The sequence below is a fragment of the Nilaparvata lugens genome, chromosome 13, assembly GCF_014356525.2.
Source record: "Nilaparvata lugens isolate BPH chromosome 13, ASM1435652v1, whole genome shotgun sequence".
Lineage (NCBI taxonomy): Eukaryota > Metazoa > Arthropoda > Insecta > Hemiptera > Delphacidae > Nilaparvata > Nilaparvata lugens.
This window is the reverse complement of record NC_052516.1, coordinates 1,768,687-1,795,731: the sequence shown is the minus strand read 5'-3', so window position 1 is coordinate 1,795,731 and position 27,045 is coordinate 1,768,687. Positions and strand designations below refer to the sequence as shown.

Below are 27,045 nucleotides of genomic sequence, written 5' to 3'. Positions count from 1 at the left end.
AAGTTGGAGAATAGAGTTTTAGTCCATCAACTTCCTGCACGCGTGATTTAGAAGCTGTAAAGAGTGTAAAGCAGGGAACCCACTATGCCTTCACCGTCAGCCACCGTCCGGCACCGACCGTCAAATTTCAGGAGCTCCGCCCCATCAATGCAAAGTTCGATTTTAGATTCCCAAATATCAGCCTTCAGATACAATTTAAACAAAATAATCAAGTGGAGTAGATTGAGCATGAAAATCTCTACATTCAATGTTCAGTAACATTTTCACCTAAAATTGAAAATAAGCTTTAAATTCGAGAAAATGTGATTATTCAATTGCAAATTATTGTTGATTCTATTGAATCAGTCACTATGAAGAGATAGCAGACCTCATGTGTGTCTCCAGCGTTATTGCCCTGTCACCAGCTGGCTCAAATCTTTGAATAGTAGACTTGAGATGTGCGGGAACACTAGCGTCAGGTGATCAATTTCCATAACGGCAAGGAAAGTTGTGTGAGTGCGCCACACCAGATTTTTTATCATTCTTCCAGTCGACATTCAACTATCAGTAAAGTAAAATACACATAACAGCCAAAACTATCGTTGGTTTGACAATCCACTTGTACTAATATCTTCTTATTTGTCTGACAATTAAATCTTGCGAAATTGCTAAAAATAGTGTTTTTACTATTGTTTCCTTATTTCCATTCATATTCTAACTTTCAATTCAAATTCAAATTCAAATTCAAATTTATTTATTCAAGTAAGTTACAATACATTCTGGTTCATACACGAATCTACAATAAATTACAGTACAACAGCCAATTATGCAACAAATTTCACATATTATGAAAACTTATTGATTACAATGAAGATTGAATGCAACATTAGAATATTGATAATATAGTATTGTAATATAACTACATAAATCAGCGGTGTTTCAACAATGAATAAATGATAATTTCAATGAATAAATATACACCCTACTATATATCATATGTGTTGGGGTATAAGTAATTAGTTGCTTATTGCGTGTAATAATTACTATTTACAAACTTCATTCACTGATATGGGATTAAAGTTTTTTATAATAAAATTAGTAAAAATGTATAATACAAACAAACAAAATTATGGAATTAGTAAATAAATATTAATGTTCTATTAAGGATAATAATAAGAAAGGTTATTTTTAGAAAAATGAAAAACAGAAGAGTGGAATGAAGAATAAATAGTTTCAATATTTACAGTCTAACTAAATTTTCACAATTTTCCACTCCAATATCAACCAACCAGGAAAATAAACTTTTCTTGAACCTGTGTCTATTGAATTCTTCCCTAATTTAACTTGGTATTGAATTATAAATTTTTGGTCCCAAATATGTGTAGTTTCTTTGCCCAAATGTAGTGTTCATCCTTGGTACTATTGAATACGTGTTTCTCTGCCTTGTTTGATGGTTATGATCTGCCAGTCTTATGTGTTCGTTGTTTCTCCTCATTCGCGTGATGATAGCCTGGATGTAGAGTTGTCTTACACTCAGTACTTTACTGTCCTTGAAAAGAATGTTCGTGGGGAATTGATTCTCCTTGAAGCCTATTATTTTTAGTATTCGTTTTTGAAGTTTATAGAGAGGTTCAACATGTGTAAAATTCGTAGCTCCCTAGATAATTATGACGTATCTTAAAATTGATTGCACTAAAGAAAAATAAACAGTTTTTAATGTCTCATAGTTGAGGATTTTACGGCTTGATAGAATTTGTAGAGAAGCTTCCTGATCCGGGTAATTGATAGATTAATGTGCTTGTCCCATTTGAATTTGTTGTCCACTATTGTTCCTAAATATTTTATTTCATTGACTTGTTGAATTGAAGGGCAATCACACGGGTTGTTGGTGCTTCCACAGTGATGCAGGATAATTGAAGAATCCGGTGGTCTCGTCCGTTCTGTCAGAGAAAAGGCTAAAAATTTCGTTTTTGTTGCATTTACTGTAAGCAAATTTTCTCTTAACCATTTATCGACTTTGATCAATTCTTCCTGTGCCAGATAATAACTTAACATCGTCTTTTTTCAAGTCGTCAAACAAAATGATGGAATTCACCATATTCCTTTCTTCTTTTGAAGATTTCGTGCACCCAGTACCTATGCTTCCTCCGTTTCTGTATCTCTTCTTCTTCAGCACTTGCTGCGGCTATTACTAGCAATTCCTCCTCGTCTGATGAACTCTCCATCGCAACTGATGCATTTCTTCTGGTTAGCTCCGGTTTCTGACGGAGCTAACCAGACGGGCAAGTGGGTTATCGCCGGAAAAATGACGGTGAAGGCGGCGACTGACGGTGACGGTCGGTGCTGGACGGTGCCTGACGGTGACGGTCGGTGCTGGACGGTGCCTGACGGTGACGGCATAGTGGGTTCCCTGGTTAAGTCGTTCAGAAGTGGAGACTAGTCAGTCATTTAACGATACTATTCATATGATTATAACAGCCGGAATAAAAAGCAAAAAATTGTGTGCAAATTTGAATTATTGAAACATGTGTGTGATCATTAAAAATGATCTTCATCTGATCTAATGTAAATAAATTATAATGTGTTTACACCAGAGTTTAAAGCGAAAGTTTTCAACATAAGTTAACATTTTTTTCGGCCGCTAGTTTTGTTATCAACAGAAGTTAATAACTTTGTCACGTGTTTTGTCTGCAGCTGTAGTTATTAGGGAACAGCTGTAGTTGTAGGGTAGGGATGCTTGGCGAGGGGGTTGCGGGGAAGATATTAACCTGTTATTAACTAGTAGCTCTTTGAACAGTAGACCTCACGCAGTATTCTCATCCACAAGTACCTGATTGAAACTACAGACCTTATGGAAATACAGTAATAGACTGGCTTCTCCACACATCTGTGTAATCACTTGTCAGCTGATTTATGATGAATAATTCTATAGTCTAATTTTTACTGCAATATTGGCGTATGAAGGAAGTTCCTTTTTCTTTCTATATTATCCTCGAAATGCAAAATTTCCAAAAGCCTTGTATATACGTCAACTGGCAATTAAAAAAGGAACATACCTGTCAAATTTCATATGAATCTATTACTGCGTTTCGCCGTAAATGCGCAACATATAAACATATAAACATATAAACATTTAAACATTAAGAGAAATGCCAAACCGTCGACTTGAATCTTAAACCTCACTTGGTTCGGCCAACAAAAGTTACCGACTCTCGATGGATCACATAAATCTTGTTAATAACAAGGAATTTTCTGTTGAAAACACGAGTTATCAACTTTCTTCAAGATAATTTTTTGTCGATTCAGTTAAGTTGACAACTTTTTATTAATAACTCATGTTATCAACTCCGGTGTAAACGCAACTTAACATGATGTTATTAACTTTTGTAATTAACATCAGTTGATAACAAAAATTTTAAAAACTTGTGTTATTAACTCCGGTGTAAACGCAGCTTTACAACACAGCTTTCCTTGCTCATTTAACTGTAAGCCTCATTCGTAAACGAGAATAATGTAGGGGAATAACTTAATGACGATTGGCGGCTACATATTATATCATACTATTGTAAATATCGTTTTCAGAATACATTTTCCTTTGTGTAAATATTGTGAAATTTGATGATTTTTTGAAAGTCGTCAAACAGCTGTTCTACAGGTAAAATATTTTGACTATGTGCTCTTTTGAATAAACTGCTCTACCTACCTACACGAGAAGAACGCTACAAAGTCCATTTCTCAAGGAAAGGGTGGACCCCCATTAGTTTCCCAGTAAGGAGACTCATGCCAGTAGATAGAGCTGATAAATAACTATACAGGGTATGAATTTGAAAAATATCGGTCAAGTCTTTTTTGTTGAAATCGTGATAGAAATTTAACAAAATTCACTTTTCTCAAGAATATTACGAAGCTCCTGCAATTTTCCCAGAAATGAGACTCATGTCTGTTGATAGGGTTTATAGATAGCTGTACAAATTTGAAGAAAATCGTGAAAACATGGTTTTTGAGTCATTTTATGCCATTTTTAATTAAATTTCTTATTGTCGGATCCTCATGGTATAAGGGCCTAAAGTTTAAAATTTCAAGTGAATCGGTTGATTAGGAATGGAGCTATCGTGATCACAGACATACACACTCACAGACAAACACCGAAAAATCATTTTTGGACTCAGGGAACCTTAAAACGTATGGAAAACTTGAAATTAGGGTACGTTAATTTTTTGGGAAAGCAATACTTCCCTTACCTATGGTAGTAAAGCAAGGAAAGTGAAAAGTCTGAAAGGGAAACTGATATTCTGTTGGTATCTGGGGTCATCAGTGTCTGGGAAAGCCTAATGGAAATCTTATCTGGTGTTTCGAAAAATTCCTTCATTCTTGGGAATTAAGCTACAAGCACAGAATACAAATATAGCAGTTTTATTGTAATATAGTTTTATTATAGAAGTTTTCTCTGCTACAACGTTTAACTCAGAGAAAACTTCTATAATAAAACTGTATTATTATATAGCATTAACTGCAATATTTGTATTATGTGGTTCAAGTGGTACTAGTGGATAAAAAATAGCAAATCCAACATAAAAGTATATTCACTATCTGATTGTAATTATATTGTTTACAGCTTTGAATACTTTTCGATTATTCGATTATTTTCAATTCACTATCTCTTTCTAAGTATACTGTATACAGCTTTGAATACTCTTCGATTACGATACGATATCTATAATATATAAAAGCGAAATGGCACTCACTCACTGCCTGACTCACTCACTCGCAGAACTAAAACTCTACCGGACCAAAAACGTTCAAATTTGGTAAGTATGTTCAGTTGGCCCTTTCAAGGCGCACTAAGAACGAATTTGGGAAAATTTCTAAATTTACAACTAAAATCTGCGTTTTTCCAGCGTTTTTCAGCGTTTTCTCAGCTTTATCGAGAACAAATGAACAGAAAATGTTCAAATTTAGTACAGAAGCTCATCTAGGGTGTAATAATGTTGTGTTAGAAGGAATTTGCAATAACGTCGAAAATACGCCCAAAATTAGCGTTTTCCAGCGTTTTTTTGAACAAATGAACAGAAATTGTTCAAATTCAGTACAGGAGCTAAGCTAGGGTGTTATAAAGTTGTATTAGAAGGAATTTGAAATAACGCCAAAGATACGCCCAAAATTAGCGGATTTTAAGTTTTCCCAGTTATTTCATCAAGTATAGACAGAAAAGGTTCAAATTGCACTAAATAATTGAAATTAATCGGTGATTGAATCGAGCGAGAAAGTACTTTGACTTTCTGATTGAATGAAGCATGCTCAAATGAAAAATTCAGGCGAGCGAAACGAGCCCGCTGATCTCATTTTTGTACGATCAAGTCTGGGGTCCAGAGGGCGGAGCCCCCTGGTTAGACGGATATGGCGAGCGAAGTGAGCCTCACGGCTAGTTTTTGGTATAAGAAGTATTTCTTTGAAACATGTTAGCAATCTTTTCTCAATTAACAAGTAAGCTCATTCCTTCGAAATTTGTAGCAATTGATATCATCTGTTTCAACTTTTTGAGAGAACAGGATAAATAGAACAACAGATAACGATAACAAGTTGCTAGAAGCGAGAAGAAGAAGAAGAAGAAGAGGAGGAGGAAGTAGATGAAAAAATAACCTAGACAACAATAACGTTAGTTGAGTGACGACAACAATACAATACAATCAGAAAAAACGTATAGGGAAAATGAAAATCAACCTTCAATAAAACGCCGGGTTCATTCATTATCTCTGAGAGATTATCATACCTTGTAGATGCTCACAATTTTTGGGGTCATTTTTATTATTTGGCATTCACCCAACAGGAAAATATTGTTATCATTCATCATTGATTATTGCCTATATTAATTAGTTTCAACTATCTATCATAGTTCAGTATCACAGAAAGTCTCCACAGTGTGAGTTCTGTTGGTCCAGTGGGTCAATAGTCTAGGATTCTACACAGATCTACAGTATAGTTTTACCACATTTGTCTACGATTCGAAATAGTCAAAACCTTCAATTTTTTCTCCAATATTTCATTCATATTATGAATTTTATTCCCCAGTGAATATTGTACGGAACAGGAGACTCCAGTTATATTTTTTCATAAACTTTGAAGAACTTCACAGTTTAGTATAGAGAGAAGAATATAGTAATAGAGAAGTCCAGTTACTATATTTTCATAACTTTTGAGTGGTCTTTAAGTTTTTGATAGTGACTGATAAACGAGGTATTCACCATAATTCTGGGAGTATCAAAATAAGACAGTCTTTTTCCCACTATATACACACTAACTCCTATAAAAAATTTAACCGTGAAACTTCCTCACAAGAATATCAACTTTGATTTTTTAGCTCAAACCTCTAAGATGAATTGATTTGAGTTTTTGATTCTTCCCTTGACAAGAAGAAACCTCACATATACGAGTCGATTCATGTGAGTTTGAACCAATTTCTCTCATAAATAGAGCCATATTTGAAGTGAATTAGGTATCTTGGTTTTTGAGAATTCCACAATCTCCAAAAAGTGAACTTTCAATTTGGATCATTCAACTTGAGACTCCACAAGATTGGTGGTCGGTTTGCATAATTTTGAAAACCCCTTAAAAAAACTCCCAAGAGATTTATATCTAAAAGTGAACTTGTAATTAGGATCTTCAACTCAGGACTCTACAAGATTTTACAATAAAAGTGAACTTTAATACTTGAGTACTTACTTGAACATGTTAAGTTCAAGGAGCTCCCTTATACCTTCAAAGTTGAGGAGGAATAATTCTCCCAATTATCAATTCCTATTAATGAAGCTGTTCTTGATTATTAACGTATTATTAGTTGTAAGTGTGAAATCGGAGGATGCAGATCCATTGAGTGAAACAGATGCTATGGTGAGTTATTATTGCATTAATATCTTATTAAATTATAAGTGTCAGTTGCAGAAAAGCCTGTTAGATTTTAACCTGTGATCAAATGTCATGAGAACTAATCAGAGAAAGCTTCTTCCCATAGGAAGCATTTTCTTATTGGTCTCGTGGCATTTGATTATGATTAAAGTTCAATAGGCTTTTTTGCAACCGGGCATCAATATTTCTCGATATGTAAAGGTGCGTACTTCTCCCCGGGAGAGCATTCTCTGATCGAGTCTCGTGGCATTTAATTATGATTTAAGTTGAATAGGCTTTTTTGCAACCGGGCATCAATATTTCTCGATATGTAGAGGTGCGTACAGATATACGCGCCGCGAACATGAGCAATTCACTTATAATCAGCTGACTATATCTGTATTTTCACAGAAACGGTAAGATACAGATATATAAAGCTTGGCATCAGCTGATTAAAAGTGAATTGTTCATGTTCGCGGCGCGTATATCTGTACGCACCTTTACATATCGAGAAATATTGATGCCCGGTTGCAAAAAAGCCTATTTAACTTAAATCATAATTAAATGCCACGAGACTCGATCAGAGAATGCTCTCCCGGGGAGAAGGTTTCTCTGATTAGTTCTCATGACAACTGATCACAGGTTAAAATCTAACATCTGTACGCACCTTTATGTTCCTCTAATGTTTCAATGTTTCTGTAATATTTCAATGTTTCTATGATCTGTAACAACTTAATTGTTCTTTATTCACCTGAGAATTTCAAGCTAAATAATAATTCCGATATTCTTTCATCAATGTTCAAAGTATTTCAACGTTCAAGTTCTCATAATCATAATTCTTCATTTGGTTCCGAATAATATTATATCAAATCAATACATTCAAGTAATGCATAATAATATCAAATATTGTCATTTATAAATGTAGGGTACTTGAATTTTCAAGTCATCCTAAAAATGTTAGAAGAGTTTCGTTTTTGAGTTGATTAGCTTTCAACGTTCATTCAATACTTCAAGACTTCTCCTGCATATTTACCCTTCTTCGACTTATTTTTCTTTTTCTTCTTCTTCTTCTTTCTCCTTCTCCTTCTTCTCTCTTCTTCTTCTTCTTCTTCTTCTTCTTCTTCTCTTTCTCCTCCTTCTCCTTCTCCTTCTCCTCCTCCTTCTCCTTCTCCTTCTCCTTCTCCTTCTCCTTCTCCTTTTCCTTCTCCTTCTTCTGCTCCTTCCTCTTCTTCTTCTTCTTCTTCTTCTTCTTCTTCTTCTCTTCTTCTTCTTCTTCTTATTCTTCTTTCCCTTCTCCTTCTTCCCCTTCTCATCTCCCTCTCCTCCTCCTTCTCATTTTCCTTCTTCTTCTCCTTCTCCTATCCCTTCTCCTTCTCCTTCTCCTTTTCCTTCACCTTCTCCTTCTCCTTTTCCTTCTCCTACTTATTACATTATAACTGTCTGTGATAAATTATTCTTTCCCATCATCATCATATATCATAATAATCATCATCTACTCTAGCCCCAGTTGCACAAAAGTCTGTTAAATCTCAATCGTGATTGAATGCCTTGTGAACCAATCAGAGAAGCCTTCTCTTGGAAAAAAACCTTCTCTTATTGGTTTCTATGGTATTTAATCATTATTGTAATCTTTATTCGAATTCAAGTATATATTACATGATATAAAAATCGAAAAAGGCTTTTGTGCAACAGGGCTTTAGTCCCGCCACAAAGTAGACCCACGCTAATCCACGAAAAGCAACCCACGTCGTGGGATGTTTTGTAAACCATTGCTAGGCTTCTCTAGACATCTGTGTAATGCATGCAATGAATAATCCACTTGTCAGCTGATTGATTATGAATAATTCTATAGCAATGGTTTACAAAACATCCCACGGCGTGGGTTGCTTTTCGTGGATTAGCTTGGGTCTACTTTGCGGCGGACTTTAGAGTTGAAAATAACGAGATTATTTCAAAATTATATTAAAAATTGATTGTTTATTGTTTATTTCCAGAAATATCTGTCACAGTATGGTTACCTTGATCCTTCCTATACCGATGGAAAATCTAATAAAATGATAACAGAGGATGTGTCCAAGAAAGCTATTGAGGAGTATCAGGCATTTTTCGGATTGAATATCACAGGTAAATATAAAGGATTATTCTATTTCCGTTTGCACAGTGTAAGTTTGAGCTAAAGCTTAAACCAAGTCTGGATTTATTTTGGTTCAAACTAAAATTCCGTTTGCACAGTATCAGTTTAAACTCTGGGAAAGTTTAAACCTCCAAAGCAGGAGGTTCAAACCAAATAATTTGGATTAACTTGACATATATGTAAAGATATGATGGTAAAACAGCTGATAGTAAATTATTTTTCGACGGTTGCTTTTAATGCTTCTGTGAACGATAATATTATTAATTTAGGTTATAGTGAATCATTATTTGAATGTAAAAATAATTATAATGTAGGAATTGATAAAAGTTTCTAATGCAATTGATAAAGATGACTGCGAAGAAATTTTAAAACAGAGAAAAATTGGGCAAAAACGAATGATTTAAATTTCTGGGATGATAGAGAGTTTTCTCAACGGTTTTGCTTGAGTAAAGCAACTGCCAATCCAGTATTTGATTGAATAAACCACTTGATAGAAAATAATACAATTTATAACAGTGGTCTTTGATTAGGAAACATATTTTTAATAACACATAACTGAGATATTTTGCTTTCGAGAGATTTCTAATAAACGAAAAAGACCGTAGTAGATTTAAGCGTGACAAAATCGCTTTTTTAAAACATTCTAAAATATATTTTTGGTGCCTACTAAATATAAGTTTGTATCTAATAGTAATATAGCATTTCATCATTTTTTGATCGCTTTTCACTTTTATTACCGTACAGCTTACAGCTCTGTGGATTTTGAACAAGGAAATACTAGCTACATAGTTATGTAGCAAATTATTGACTCCTCAAAAATTTCTCTTACTTTGTAATGTAATTATTGTGAAATTGAATATTTATTTATTTTTTTTTTATTATTTACTAGCTACATAGCCTCAATTTACTGATGGTTTGTAAACAAATAACAAATTTCCTGTAAAAATCAGCCTTCCTGATATTATAAACCATGACATTCTATTACCAACTTAACCCTAAACTAGTTTAACATAAACTGGATCAGTAAATGCACTGAGAAAACCGATTCAAGTTTAAACTTTCAGATTAATTTAAACTCAATTAACTTAATCGAGTTCAGCAATCTATACTATGCAAACGGCTCTTAGACTGACGGCCGAGGACTGTTATTGGTGGAAACCGTCACCTATCAAGGTGAACGTTTGCCATTGGCCTAGAGAAGCCCCTCCCCAAGTAGCGGTTCTTGACTAGGGCTAGTATGCAGATACTCGGTTTAAACGGAGAAAGATCAGCTGTTCGTTTAAACCCCGTATGAAACACATTATGATAAATGCAACAATATCTACAAGTAAACGTGGTTCAGCGTTAAACGTAGAGTTTATCACATGGCGCTAAGTCAGCGAAAGAGACCTTTTCCTTGATAGATCCAGTACTTCCTCCAATAACAGTGGTCGACCGTTAATAAAGATACTGCTGCTCTCTACTTTAGTTTAGTGTACAACTGAATCCAGTATCTCAAATTATTTTAATAATCAATATTATGCTTTTGGGAATACAAAAAAAAAAGAATAAAACAGAAATATTTCATCAATTTATATTCTAAACATATTGATAAAATTTCAAAAATTCTATAGGCATAGCCGAAGCCGTCAGCCATAAATACCAAGCTCTTTATTCTTTAAAGCTGGGTTTACACCATAGTTACTAACAAAATGTTAATAACTTAATCCTTATAGATTCTATTAGATTGAATGGAACTTGACAAACATATAAATGTTATTCTTTTATTATTATTATTTCATCCACTGACCACCTGTAAAAGGGGTATAAGGATCTATCAATCAATTTTTCAAAATATTTTCATCATGTGTATGATAAGTTATGTTCAATCTAATAAAATCTATAATGATTAAGTTATCAACATTTTGTTGATAACTTTGGTGTAAACACAGCTAGAGGGACCTAGGAGTGAAATTTTTCTAGTGTGATACATCTTATCAATCTTTGACTGGGGGAAAAACGGAATTTTGAATATATATAAGTTTTACTTTTGAAATATGTCGTGACTAAATAATATATTGAAAAGGGTGCTCAGGTTTATATTTTTATTTATATCTGTAACTATTATGTATCACACTCCATCGTATTTTCTGTTTCCAACTAAAGTTTATACCTTTACATTTTATTCTCCAAGAGGAACCTAGAATTGAGGTAGGCTATTATTATATTATCAGTGTAATACATTATATTAAATAAGAAGACTAAGAAATTGTCAAAAACCACAGGTTCATTGAAAGTTAGAAAGATAATTATTGGAGTTTATCAGAGATTGACAATGGTGTAACAACCGAAACCGGTCTTTCTAACTTTCAATAAATCTGAGGTTTTTGACAATTTCTTAGGAGGCAGTTAATTCACAGGTACTAGAATAATAAATCTCATTCCAAATCACTTTCTCATGGACAATAAGCTCAGCGGAAAAATTAAACTGGATATAAAAAATTGGACATACAGTAATTTCTTCTTCCATTTAGATATATGACTCGAGATTTCTGCTCCAGCATTGTTTTTTTTTCATTTTTCAGTGGACTCGCTTAACTTCATTTTGCGTACCTATTCCTCTGTTTTCTTCCTTCCTCCCATTTCTCCCTTCCTTTTTTTCCTCATCACTTCTCTCTTCTCTTCTTTGCCTGCCTATTACATGGGAAACCATAGTTGGCTAGGTATCTTCCTCTCTTTTTTCTCTTCTCCAACACAACCAACCACATAGCCACATTGTATTTTATTTGTTCTGCAATTCTTTGTTATTTTGTTTTGTGTGTTTTTAATAAATGAAAAATAATAAATTACGCGAAATATGAATAATTACCACAATATCAACTTCTCAACTACACAAAAAGTAATACATAATATATATGTATCTGTGACGGGACAAAAACTGAATTCTACATGAATAACATTTTGCAATATCTGAACCTAAATGTATCACACTCTACCAACGTTATACATGACCAACTGAATTTCATACATTTTTATCATATCGTATCTTATATATTTTTTCCAATTTTGGATATTTACAGGAGTGTTGGATAGTTTTACTCTTTCTGAAATGAAAAAACCCCGCTGCGGGATCGCTGACAAATTCGGCCATGCTTCAGAGCACAGAAGCAAAAGATACTCACACCAAGGTTCGTAGAATAATTTTTCCATCTCATCCTGTTGTCAACTTGAATCATGAAACATTATATCATAGAGAAACGATAGCATAAGTAGATATCCCATGGTATAGGGCGTTTATGTCGCAACTTCTACTGTTATCCCAAGCCGATAGTTCACGTGGTTCTTTCCCATGCAGCTGTGTAACGCTGATAGTCTCTCAAATTGTGCAGTTCAAACACTCTCACCCCAACAAAACAGTAAAAATTGACAATAATAGACAGTAATCGGCTTGAGATAACAGTAAAAGTTTCGACATAAATTCTCTATACCATGGGATATCTACTTATGCTATTGTTTCTCTATGATTATATTGATATAGATTTGTGTATACACTGCAAAATATGCTTGATTCCATCGATTTCCATTCAATTTTAGTCGCTTCCAATTATTTTTGTTCTATTCTAAGACTACAGTCACGTGTGCATTTTTTAAGGAATTCATTCACAAACTATTAATTTTGTAGGTGGTTCGGAACCTACCCAAACCGGTAGTACGTCCACTCACTTATCATGATCCGTCTCACGATGCATGTACAAGCCTTGGGCTCATGTGAGCATCATCCTCAACAAAAGAGCAAAATTGAGGCTGCTCTTGAACCACCCATTAAACAATAAAATGTTTCCAACTTATAGCCTGGCTGCACAAATACCTGTTAAAATCTTCTCTCATCATCCGTATCATTGTGCATGCACAAGCCTGGAGTTCATTTGAGCATTAGCCTCAGTAGAGAATGAAGAATTGAGGCTGCTCTCAAACCACCAATTTAGTGATAATGTTTCCGACCTATGGCCTAGTTGCACAAATGCCTGTCGAATTTTAACTGTGATCGAGAACCAATCAGAGAAACCTTCTTTCCAAAAAATACTTCTCCGGTTAAAGGCTGTGCAAAGGCAAAAATAAACTTTCTACTGGTGTTATTTTTCAAAGTTTTTCAATTTGTATATCATCAAGCTATCAAAATAAAAAAGTTTTCTCAGGAAAACATTTCTTTTCCGATCATTACTTTTTGAAATATGAGCGCCTAAAGTTTTAATTTTTGGGACAGAACATTTCAAATTCGGTAAGAGTTAAATTCATGAGATTCAGAAGATAGAATTCATGGTATTGTTAATTGAATAAAACAAAAATTTGATCCTTTGAGAAAGTTATTGAATTTACTAAAAATGACCAAAAATAACTTTTAGTTGAGTTATTTTTGGTCATTTTTGTAAATTGAATAACTTTGTCAAAAATTAATATTCTCTGAAAATTTTTGTTTTATTCAATCAACAATACCTTGAAGAGTTTATCCTCTGAATATCATGGATTTATCTCTTACCGAATTTGAAATTTTCTGTCCCGAAAATTTAATCTTTAGGTGCTCATAACTCAAAAAGTAATGATTGAAAAAAATGTTTTTCTGAGAAAACATTTTTCATTTTGATAGCTTGATGATATACAAATCGAAAAACTTTGGAAAATATCAGCAGTAGAAAGTTTATTTTTAGCCTTTGCACAGTGTTAACACTTTCATGACCATATTAGGAATATGCCTACTTGGGCGTGTCTTATCTCGACCAATAGCTCAACCTCCATTTGTAAGCATGTAATGGCCAATCGCAAGGCTTCACCCATACTATATTATATTCTGCTGCTCAATCATGAAGCAGATAAAACTTATATCAAACTTAAGATTGTTTCGTTCTATGGTTGAAGCTTCCACAAGGCATGCAATGTTTCATTCCACAAGGCATGCAATGTTTCAGTCCACCAGAATGCATTGTATGTATTCTGGAATATATTGATAATGGTGTAACAACCGGAACTAGTATCTCAATTTGTTTCAATAAATCAGTAGTTTTTGACAAAATCAAATCGTTTTCATTCAATATGTTTGGACATCATTAACTTTTTATAAAAATTTCTGGAGAGAAATAGTACAGGCTCAGCCTTGTTTTTCCTTGAATGTCATAATAATTATATTATGTTTGTAATATTTTGTACAATGAAAGAAATAGTACAGGCTCAGCCTTGTTTTTCCTTGAATGTCATAATTATATTATGATTGTAGTATTTTGTACAATGAAAGAATGAATAAATATGTAAATCTAACACGATATCATCCCCACAATAACAGAAAAAACTTGATTGAACTTGGAGATTTAAACTTATAAAGTGATATCGGTTGTCCGTCAGTACATACCAATAATCAAATTATAAATTGGAATTGATAAGAGAGTTTTCCCTATAAGAAATGAAATAAGGTTAAGATGAAATAGGTTAACCTCAGTGTCATTGTTCATATAGAATTCAACCGTTATCTTACAATGTGAATGTTTCTTTTGTCGTGAAATAATTGGTTTCTCATAAACCGTGTTTTATTGAGAGATAACTTTTTTCATGTGGGTCTGAAAGAACATTGAGGAAAAGAGACGTTATCATTGTAATATAGGTCTTATCAGTCAGGGGCAACATACTAATAATAATTAAAAAATGATATAAATACTGATGACACCGAAATTCTTATCACAAAATGTTATCAAATGCGTCGCTACTTCTAAATATTCATATTTTTTTCAATTTTTGATAAAAAAATCATTTTCATGTTCATTTTCCTTATAGTCTGAACCGAGAAGAATCCGACTAAAAAACATTGTCACTCAGTAAGGTCAATGTTTATTGAATGAATTAATTAGTAATAGCGTGGAGAAAAGATAGCATAAGTAGATATCCCATGGTGAAGATCATTCATGTTCCAAATTTGAATCTGATTTTCCGTCAACTCAAGCCGATTACTGTGGACTACTGTCTACTATTAGTATTTTGCTTGGGTGAGAGTGTGAGAACGGCACAGTATGAGAGACTACCAGCGTCACATAGCTTCACGAAAAAGAACTTCTAGGTCTATTGGCTTGAGAATCTGAAATCTTCTTGTGCTTTCCTCTAGAGCTACAAGCTTGAAAACAGCTAACAAGAATTCCGAAAAAATTCTTTCAAGAATTTCCGAAAAAATGCAATCTATTTATATTTGCAGTGAATTTCATATATTGTATTTTGGAATATAATGTACATTCTATTGATTAAGGGCCCCATACACTAGGGAGCCTGGATCGGCAAACTCAGTTCTTGCGAACCAAGTTCGCCAGTGTATGTGGAAAATTGGCGAACCGCGAACCAAATTTGTGACGAACTTGGTCTTCAATCTGGATTAAAAACTTTCTTCGGCTCGTCCGCCCGGACAATATATTCTATCTATATATATATTCAATATATTTTCTCCCCACAGCAGCTGCAAACTTTGACACACTCATCTCTAGACCCCGAAAGACACTGAAGTAACGAACGGTTGTTCGCTCTCCCCACTACAGTGTGTGGACAAATCCTACACGAACTTGGTTCTCCGAACCAAGTTGGCCGATCTAGCTCCGCAGTGCAGGCTGGGTGCTTGTCTGACTCGGACTAGGCGCTGAGACAGCAAATAATAGCAGCGTTGGTGGGAATGCGAGCGGCCGCAGTAAGCTCTTCCACCCAGCAATGGTCGGCGTAGTTCCGCCTAGCAGACAGACGAAAGATCAATCCAGTCGGTTATTTTGATCCCTCCAGCCTGGCTCAGCCAAGCAGCCGAGACAATAGAGCAATGGGGTGGCGGTCTTATTCGCGTTCATCAGCAGTTTTCTTTCTCACGATTATTTTGATTTTTGTGTTACCTATAATCATAATAACTCCAGTCACCAGTAAAAAGTTTCCAGAAACGTGGTGTACTACCATATTAATGACTTTTCGATTTTTGATTATTTAAAAACATTGTTGACATTCTGAGCCTTCAGGCTAAACTTGGGGTCGCTGAGAACGAATCTGGAATCAGAATTTCTCTATCACGTAAAATAACGAAAAAAACCCAGCTGTTGCTCTTCCGGCAACCGTTAACAGTCATCCTGCAATGCGGCCGAAACACTTTCAAGCCAGACACCCATCTCAAATGACAACAATGCCAAGCTGTGAGAAACCATCCTGCACTGCGGCGCTAGGTCAAGTTCCCTAGTGTATGGGGCTCTTAAGATTGCTTGTTTGTATATTAATGGTAATATTAATAATGGAAATTGTTATATTTCAACTCTCTGTTTTCATCTGTGATCCATTTGTTTTATATTTTCAATTGTATTTCATAAAAATAATTATCTTTTATTTCGAATTTTATTTTAGGTAGCAAATGGCACAAAACCCATCTAACCTACAAAATAACGAGGTACCCTGCCGAGCTTAGTAAACCTAGAATTGATGACGTCATGAAAAGAGCGTTTGCCGTTTGGGAAGCTGTTACTCCATTGACCTTCGAGTACCAACCTTCTGGTGAGTGAAGATACAATATTCTACAATAATACTATATTAGTTATTTGTGCAACTATAGTGAGGTTCACGTTATAATGACAGTGGATAAAGATATAAGAATAGCGATGCCGATTAATTAATTATATTTCCGCACTGGCATAAACATAATTGGCATCGTTGTGGACATAGAAAAGGATAGTACCACTGGCTTTGTCGAATGATAGCAAAACCAAAGTTGATCAAATACTGTCATTATAACGTGGACCTCACCATAGTGTGCAAAGTGGCAGTTTGCTGCACCGAAAGAAACGTTTATGCACGAGCCGTAGGCGAGGGCGGAATGGTTTCTTGAGTGCAGCAGAGGAGCTTTGCCCTCGTATTTCACATTAAATTTTTCCTACAGTTACCATTGAATATGGGAAGTGGTTGATTATGGGTAAAAATGCTGGCTGAAATCAATCAATGTTTGTCTGTATAATTTTGTTATTAATAACAACTTTAATTTCTTAAACTTATAAACAATTGAAAATAATCGATAATTCAACCAATCAATTTATGAATGAAAAACATATTATTTAAATTTGCAGTGAATTTCATATACTGTATTGTATTTTTGAATATATGTAAATTTTATTGATTAAGGGCCCCATACACTGGGGAACCTGGATCGGCCAACTCGGTTCTTGCGAACCAAGTCAGCCAGTGTATGTGGAAAATTGGCGAACCGCGAACCAAATTTGTGACGAACTTGGTCTTCAATCTGGATTAAAAACTTTCTTCGGTTCGTCCGCCCGGACAATATATTCTATCTATATATATTCAATATATTTTCTCCCCACAGCAGCTGCAAACTTTGAAACACTCATCTTTAGACCCCGAAAGACACTGAAGTAACGAACGGTTGTTCGCTCTCCCCACCACAGTGAGTGGACAAATCCTACACGAACTTGGTTCCCCGAACCAAGTTGGCCGATCTAGCTCCGCAGTGCAGGCTGGATGCTTGTCTGACTCGGACTAGGCGCTGAGACAGCAAATAATAGCAGCGTTGGTGGGAATGCGAGCGGCCGCAGTAAGCTCTTCCACCCAGCAATGGTCGGCGTAGTTCCGCCTAGCAGACAGATGAAAGATCAATCCAGTCGGTTATTTGATCCCTCCAGCCAGGCTCAGCCAAGCAGCCGAGACAATAGAACAATGGGGTGGCGGTCTTATTCGCGTTCATCAGCAGTTTTCTTTCTCACGATTATTTTGATTTTTGTGTTACCTATAATCAATAATAACTCCAGTCACCAGTAAAAAGTTTCCAGAAACGTGGTGTACTACCATATTAATGACTTTTCATGATGATTTTTGATTATTTAGAAACATTGTTGACATTCTGAGCCTTCAGGCTTTTCAATTTCAATTCAATTTATTTATCCTTTTTACAACATAGTTATTGTACAAAGTAGTTATGAAATAAATAACTTAAAACTGAAACAAAATAACTTAAAATAGCAGGTTAACAAAAACACGGAAGGTCCCTGCAAAGGCAAAGCCTGTGCGCAGGGGCCGAGTGTTACAAAAAACTACAGAACCAAAGTGAAAGCATAAAACAAAAATATAAATTATAAGTATGAAATTTGTATAATAAAAAATCTCGAGAATACAGACAATTAACAAGAAATAATGAGCTTATTTAAGAGAAAAAAAAGAGTTGAAAGGTGAAACTTGGGGTCGCTGAGAACGAATCTGGAATCAGAATTTCTCTATCACGTAAAATAACGAAAAAAACCCAGCTGTTGATCTTCCGGCAACCGTTAACAGTCATCCTGCAATGCGGCCGAAACACTTCCAAGCCAGACACCCATCTCAAATGACAACAACGCCAAGCTGTGAGAAACCATCCTGCACTGCGGCGCTAGGTCAAGTTCCCTAGTGTATGGGGCTCTTAAGATTGCTTGTTTGTATATTAATGGTAATATTAATAATGGAAATTGTTATATTTCAACTCTCTGTTTTCATCTGTGATCCATTTGTTTTATATTTTCAATTGTATTTCATAAAATTATCTTTTATTTCGAATTTTATTTTAGGTAGCAAATGGCACAAAACCCATCTAACCTACAAAATAACGAGGTACCCTGCCGAGCTTAGTAAACCTAGAATTGATGACGTCATGAAAAGAGCGTTTGCCGTTTGGGAAGCTGTTACTCCATTGACCTTCGAGTACCAACCTTCTGGTGAGTGAAGATACAATATTCTACAATAATACTATATTAGTTATTTGTGCAACTATAGTGAGGTTCACGTTATAATGACAGTGGATAAAGATATAAGAATAGCGATGCCGATTAATTAATTATATTTCCGCACTGGCATAAACATAATTGGCATCGTTGTGGACATAGAAAAGGATAGTACCACTGGCTTTGTCGAATGATAGCAAAACCAAAGTTGATCAAATACTGTCATTATAACGTGGACCTCACCATAGTGTGCAAAGTGGCAGTTTGCTGCACCGAAAGAAACGTTTATGCACGAGCCGTAGGCGAGGGCGGATTGGTTTCTTGAGTGCAGCAGAGGAGCTTTGCGCTCGTATTTCACATTAAATTTTTCCTACAGTTACCATTGAATATGAGAAGTGGTTGATTATGGGTAAAATGATGGCTGAAATCAATCAAATGTTTGTCTGTATAATTTTGTTATTAATAACAACTTTAATTTCTTTTAAACTTATTAACCAATTGAAAATAATCGATAATTTATCAAAATCAAAAAATAATCAATCCAATTAATTTGAAAAATTTTGAGTAAATCTTAATTTCTAGAAAAATTCAACCAATCAATTTATGAATGAAAAACATATTATTTAAAATAATGAATAATATTCAAAATGTATTATTTAATGAGTTCTCATTTTTATCTATTTGAAAATCATAAAAAATATAGATAGAACAAATTCGCATTTAAAATACACGCCAACAATGTTAACAGCTGATTGGGAAGGCTGCAAGATAATACGCAAAGTTTTAAGAGTATGCAAAGTATTAAGAGTACGCAAAGTAATACTTTGCGCAATAGAGCAGAGAAGTGATTCTTTGCGTTCTGTAATCAGTGCAGGAATGGTCACTTTTCAAGGTACCTGTAGGAAGAAAATATAGTACTATACTATATAAAGGGAAGAACTTTGGAAGAATGCCTCAGCTCAGACAATAAACGAATTGCATCACCATTTAATCAAAATTTGGGAAACTGAAAGATTGGAAGAACACTGGACAACTGCGATTATTCACCCACTGCACAAAAAAGGCGACAGAAGCAATCCTGATAACTACAGGGGAATTTCGCTTCTAGATTGCACATATAAGATACTATCGCGAATAATTTACAACAGAATTAAAGATCAGCTAGATCTAGAATTGGGAGAATACCAGGGGGGTTTCCGACCGTGGCGAAGTTGCACTTACCAAATATTAACGCTAAAATTAATCATGCAATATTACAGGAAACGAGGCAAACAACTAGTACTCTCTTTTATTGATTTCAAAAAAGCGTATGACAGCATCCATAGGCCATCTTTACTGAAAATTTTAAGGCATTTGGGTCTCAACCCGAAGTTGATCAAAATGATTGAATTATCTTTAACAGATACAAAATCAAAAATAAAGTTCAGAGGAGAACTGTCTGAGGCATTTGAGATAAAAACCGGCTTGAGACAGGGCGATGGGCTCTCTCCAATACTCTTTAACTGTGCTCTGGAATTCATCATTAGGAAATGGAGAGAAATTAATCCTGAAACCATACAAATTGGCTATCATAAAGACAACATCAAACTTAACTGCTTGGTTTTTGCAGATGATTTGGTTTTCCTTGCAAATGGAGTAGCAGAAGCACGGCAACAAATAACATCTTTGGAAGAAATAGCAGGAAAAGTCGGACTGAAGATTTCTTACGAAAAAACGAAACTCATGATAACTGATCCTTTGTGTATAAATAAAATTAATATTAACGGAAGTCTTATTGATATTGTGGACAGTTTTAGATATCTAGGAGAGACGATCACATATAATCTTAGTGAGAAGGCCTCATGGAAGGCCAGAATTTCAAAGCTTTCCAAGGGACAGCATGTAACTAGGGACACTTATAAGAGAAAAAGTCTTTCCATTCATACAAAACTGAAACACTACAAGGCAGTTCTAAGATCACAAGCAATGTATTGCAGTGAAACACTTTTCAATATTGATGGAAATGGAATTAAAGAAACTATAAGAAGAGTTGAAAGACGGATTCTTAGAACCTGCATAAACAAAAAACATGTAGTTGACAACCAGTTCAGACTCCTTCCAAGAGAACAGATTTATAGAGAAATCGAACCAATAACTGACGCAATGCGCAAAAGAGAATTTCTTTCTTTGGACATATTCTCAGAACCCCAGCGAATCGATTGTTGAGAAGACTTATTGAAAAATTCATGAGTGCGAAAACAGACAGAGCCACATTCCTTGGCTTGTGGAAATTAAAAAAGACATATCGGAACTAATTTAACTATTGACGATGTCAAAAATCGCACAAAATCTATAGGGAACCATCACTGACAGAAAGAGGATCTCATCTATAAAAACAATTAGGAGAAGGCAACAGGTTTGTTCAGATGAATTGAGAAAAGAAAGGTCTGACAGAATGAAAAGGTACTGGGAAGAAAGGAGGGGAATTGAAGCGAATAAACGAAGAAAGAGGACTAACCAGAGACTACAGTGATCCTATGTGGTCATAAAATTGAAAAAAAAGAAAAAAAAGGGAAGAACTGACTTATACATGTACGGGATGGAAAAATTATGTTTGACACATCATCACGTCTGAACTACTAGACTGATTAGCTTGAAATTTTGCATAAAGATTCTTAATTAACCGAGGATGGTTATAGGCCTTTTTCTTTCTTTAAGATTTTTCTTTACGTCAAGTTTGCAGTTTGTCAAGTTTTCAGTTTTCAATTCGTCATGCTTCCAGTTCGTTATACTTTGCTGACTCTGCTTGAGGGTGGACATGAATAGTGAATAGATAAATAGTGTATTCAACAGCTTAGTTTCATTTTCATCATCATCATCATCTTCACTACAGGGATTAGATTTATTAATCAACCTGTTCCGGTACCCATCTCTTTCTTGACCTCCCTACATCTCTTTTTCCAGTAGGTCTATAGTTTTGGACTTCAAGGGGCATTCTTTCCAACTGACTGCACCTGTTGCGTCTATTTTGTATAATTCTTTCATGCAGAGGATCAACCGATAAAACCTGTCTTATATCAGTATTTCCAATTCTATCAACTCTAATGCAGCCAAATAAACCCCTTAGAAACCTTATTTCCTCAGCTTGGATTAGACTGTCCATTCTCCATGTGTGAATCCAAATCTCACTTCCATATAGGAGAGTCGGAACTGCAATAGTATTAAAGAACTTTACTCTCGTTTCTTGTTGTGTTCTGTTCTTGAGCTTTCTATGTATACACAAAAAAAGTGCCACATATTTTCTGGAACTTCGAAATTTTATTGTACACATCAATATCTGTATCATCATATTATGTTCTGAACAAAGCTCAGGCTAGAGCTACCAGTGGACTGTAATTTACTATTCAAATTATCAAATACAAACAAGGAGCAAAATTTAATCTTCAATTTGAGCCAGGTTATTGGTACAGTAAAACTCTGCATTAATGAACAATAGAAAGAGCAAAAACTCACCAGATTTAATCCAATTTTGTCTACTTGCCCTTCGAAGCCTTTATTAGGTGTTTTGGTCAGATTCGAGGTGGGAAGAAATCTGGGAAAGAGATAGGTTTTCGCTTCCAGGCTGTTTTTTCACGTTCAAATTGCAGCTCTGTACTGGGTTTTGAACAAAGCTCAAACTGGATTCTTTATAAATTCAAATCTGATTCAAATTAATTCAATTCAACACTATTTATGCTGTTATACTCAAAATTCACACACACTACACTCAAACAATCAATTACAAGAAATTTCCGATGGAAATTACATGACAAAATACAAATTTGATCTTGCACAACAACGGGGTGACAAGACAAGACAAACTGAACGACTGACGAAACAAAAAACTGAAAGTTAGGATGACGAGGCAAACAGCTGGACGATCTGCGCTTGCGCAAACAAGCCCACTATTGGCAGAACCAGTCTGGCATTTGGCGCTACAATTCGAATGCTCTGGCCGGACCATATTATGTTACATCATTACCAACATAGTTGAAATTTTTAACTCGTTCTATTACTTTTCCATTCAATTCTATCTTGGTTCTGATTGAATACCTTTGAATGCCATTGAGTTGGTTTTTGAAACTGATATTCGTTTTCTATCTATAACTTTCATTTTTACATATTTCCATGAGTTGATTCCTTCTCAAAGTTGTTCAGTTTGATGTTCTTATCTATGTAGATGAATATTTATGTTAATGTAGTATAAAATCTCTTGTATAATTATTAGGTTTTTATTTCTATCATTTATTTATTATTTATTCATTTGTTTTGTTTATTTGCAAACAGGAGAAGTGGACATTGACATATTTCCCCAACACCGTCTACAGTGGGGATGCCCACTTTGATGAAGACGAACCCTTCACAATTGATGCCAATAATGGTGAGTTGACCGCGGCCAAGAATCAGATTAACGGCCATTTACAGAAGTGCTGAATCTATAAACGGCTGTTCACGGAAGTGCCGATTCTATAAACGGCAGTCTATAAAAGTGCCGATTCTATAAACAGCCGTTTACGGAAGTGCTGTTTCTATGAATGGCCGTTTACGGAAGTGCCAATTCTATAAACGGCAGTTTACGGGAGTGCCGATTCTATGAAAGGCTGTTTACGGAAGTGCCGATTCTATAAACGGCCGTTTACGGAAGTGCCGATTCTATAAACGGCTGCTTACGGAAGTGCCGTTTCTATGAATGGCCGTTTACGGAAGTGCTGATTCTATAAACGGCAGTTTACGGGAGTGCCGATTCTATGAAAAGCTGTTTACGGAAATCCAATCCTATAAACGACCGTATATGGAAGTGCCGATTCTATAGTGTACAATAAGTGAATCATTAAAATGATAGTGGGAGAAAAAGAGTAACCTTGTACTAATCCTCTCCCTAATCTAGATAAGGTTACACATAATCCGAAATAGGTGAGAGGTTAGCAACGCTTATTACACTTGGAAAGTAACAAGTTAATTGAATGAAAAAGACTAAGAAATTGTCAAAAACCACAGATATACATAAACCACATAAACCATAATTCTGTGGTTTTTGACAATATCTTAGTCTTTTTCATTCAATATGAATAATTACCACAATATCAACTTCTAAATTATACAAAAAGTAACAAGTTGAAGTGCTCTTGATGGATTTGTTGATGAGCTGTAGGATAATTTCCTAAAAAGCAATTGTATTAAATAAAAAAAACAGATGAATAAATAGTCCGAAATAGGTTGAGTGCCGGTTGCACAAAAGCCAGTTAAATTTAATCGTGATCAATGCTTGGATTCAATCGTCAAAAGTGGAATGCTTATTACTATTATATGCTTTCAGTAACATTCCATCACTTATTCGATTCACAATTCTTGAACAATCTAGGAATAAAATGATTTGTTTGTAGTAACGTTCTGTTACTCCAATTACATTCAATTAGTCTACTTTGAAACAATCACACTTACTACAATTTCCACACCTTGGAACAAGGAGCAAATTTTTTAGACATCCTAGTATTTTTTTTTTTTAATTCAACAATATCATCTTGTGTAAATTTTTGTTCTTTCATCACTGAAAACTTCGAATATTCTCTCAAATTTTCCAAACTCATCAGAACAAATCATCAGAACTCATCTGCTACAAATGACAGCTCACTCCCATTCATAAATATTCCTCTTCTTCTTCATCTTCTTCTTCTTCTTCTTTTTCTTCTCTTGGACAGTTGGCTGTAAGAGAGGGCCGACAGCGCCCTAACTTCGACCTCCCAACTCAAAAATAATGACAGTCATTCCTTCCTATTCTATTCTTCGACTTATTACATGATAACTGTTTGTAAGAAATAATTTCTTATTTAAGAATAATTATTTTTCTTTCCCATCATTATTATCATCATCATCTACTCTAGCTCCAGTTGCACAAAAGCCTGTTAAATCTCAATCGTGATTGAAGGCCTCGTGAACCAATCAGAGAAGCATTTTTTTTTTTTTTTTAAACTTCTTTTATTGGTTTATGTGGTACATTCTTCCATTTTTAAATCGAACTATATCATGTTGAGTAGTCTTTTTCATGAGAGTTTATTAAAAACTTCGGATATTTTCTCAAATTTCTCCAAATTTTTCAGGTGTGAGTCTGCTACAGGTGGCAGCTCATGAGTTCGGACACTCCCTGGGTCTTAAGCACTCAGATGTTTACAATGCCCTGATGTACCCTAAATACAGTGGGACCCACGAATTCCAGCTGGATGCTGATGACATATCTGGGATACAGGTAGAGATATTCTCATTTCTCAAACAATTTCCAAAGTATAACACCTGTTGCATGATATACAAGCAGTACACTCCTATTCTAACAACTACCCTACTACTAATATTGATAGTTTCCATCTTAACTTGCAATAGTATGACCATTAAGGAGTGTTATTGACTGAAGCGAAGCTGAGGTCTTAGTTTCGACTCGATCGGCTTTCGTCTGTTTGTTTGTTTGTACCGCAGTTACAGTCGCAGTTATTGTCCGATTTGAATAAAATTTGGCATACAAGTTCTTTGAAACAAGGCACAGAAACGCATGTGTAACAATTTTTTATAAGACCTCTGGTTTTTTGTAATTTGTAAAACCGCAGACGAACCTCCTTCCAGAAAGCTACTTTTTATATCTAGCGCCGTTATTTTGCAAGATACAGCAATTTTTATTCTTTTCAAAATGGAAGATCATTGTATTTACAATATGTTAAGAGTAAATCTTGTCCAAAATAGATATAAGTAAAATAAATTGGCTCTCATTTTTTATAAAAGAACTTGTGCCGCTCTTAAATGTGCTGTATTTATTAATTGTAGAAAACGTCTCACTTGACTGCACAATTTTTCCCTCTTCAACACGAAATTTCTCTGTTTCATAGACGAATAGTTTCTGTTACTGAAAACTATTAGCTTTTGTTTCTCCTTATAGTATGAGATCGGAATCGGAAACCGAGTTGTGAGCATTTAACATTCTGCATAGCATAACAAGCCATAACATTAAAACCATCATTAGTAACCTCCTGCCATTGACACCAACTAACCAATCTTCATTAGAATCATTTTCTGTCTCACCATCGTCTGTGAGACGATTCATTGTCTAAATAGCCTACTGCATATTCCATTTTCCCGTCAGTTGACCAATAACTTATAATTAATTATTAAAAAGTACTTCCTCGAAAGAAATTTATAAGTCCGATGTGCCTGGAAACATTGTCACTAGCATTTTCAATTGAAAAAATAATAGATGACATTGCTAAATCTTCACAAAATACTGTACTTTCATAATGGCCCCTCTCATTAATTTGAAAGTTGTATTCATGAGCGAGGTCTACTGTTCGCAGAACTACTAGTTATTATAGTGAGCTTGAAAATGTGACCTGTATGGTAACGAAACCATTGTCCTGCACAAAAAAAAAACTGTAGCGTTTGACAATATATGTGTGTTTTTATTTCATTAATGGATTACTAATCAAATTGACAGCATAATCAACTTATATTACATTATTTTTTCCTCAATTGATTATTGCTCAAACATAATCAAACTTTCAAGAATTTTGATAGGGCTGATTGAAAGTTTGATCACTGAGAATTACAAGTATCTCAAATTATTTTCATTCAGACACAAATTATTTCATTCATAAGTTGAAGATTCTTTGTGATCAGAATCACATTTGTTTTAATACAGTCAAATGTTCACAATGGCTGTCATTATATATTAGCATTACAGATGTATTCTAAAGGTGCGTACAGATATACGCACCGCGAACATGAGCAATTCACTTTTAATCAACTGATGCCAAGCTTTTTATATCTGTATCTTACCGTTTCTGTAAAAATACAGATATAGTCAGCTGATTAAAAGTGAATTGCTCATGTTCGCGGTGCGTAATCAGCTGACTATATCTGTATTTTTACAGAAACGGTAAGATACAGATATAAAAAGCTTGGCATCAGCTGATTAAAAGTGAATTGTTCATGTTCGCGGCGCGTATATCTGTACGCACCTTAAGAGAACTTTGAGGGCCGGTTTCCGAGCACGGGATTTATAAGTTCTGGACTTACAGAGTCCAGGACTAAAATAAGCTCTCGGGTCTAAATCAACTTTCTGAGTCATGGGTTTATGTTCTAAACTCCGGGTCTATTAAGTTTTCCACTTATTTAAGTTCAGGACTTTAACGCAGTAAACATGTGGGAGATTCTCAATATTTTGTTGTTGTATTGTTGGCATTAGGCCTATAGCAAAACAGCTGATTGCAGCGGGATAATTCAAATGCTCTCCAAACTATTTTGTAACAATTATTTTTTGAA

The 27,045-nt window shown here is 34.8% G+C and overlaps 1 protein-coding gene across 1 annotated transcript in view; it reads left to right on the top strand.

Moving 5' to 3' along the window:
- The first annotated feature begins 5,867 nt into the window (after window positions 1-5,867).
- Window positions 5,868-27,045, top strand: part of LOC111058731 (matrix metalloproteinase-14) — a 34,512-nt gene continuing 13,334 nt past the window's right edge. The window contains 7 exon segments of the mRNA XM_039439557.1: window positions 5,868-6,867; window positions 8,856-8,985; window positions 12,055-12,162; window positions 16,376-16,522; window positions 23,032-23,047; window positions 23,049-23,125; window positions 24,843-24,988. Of these exon segments, the coding sequence (XP_039295491.1) occupies window positions 6,781-6,867; window positions 8,856-8,985; window positions 12,055-12,162; window positions 16,376-16,522; window positions 23,032-23,047; window positions 23,049-23,125; window positions 24,843-24,988 (711 nt within the window). The 5' untranslated portion in view covers window positions 5,868-6,780.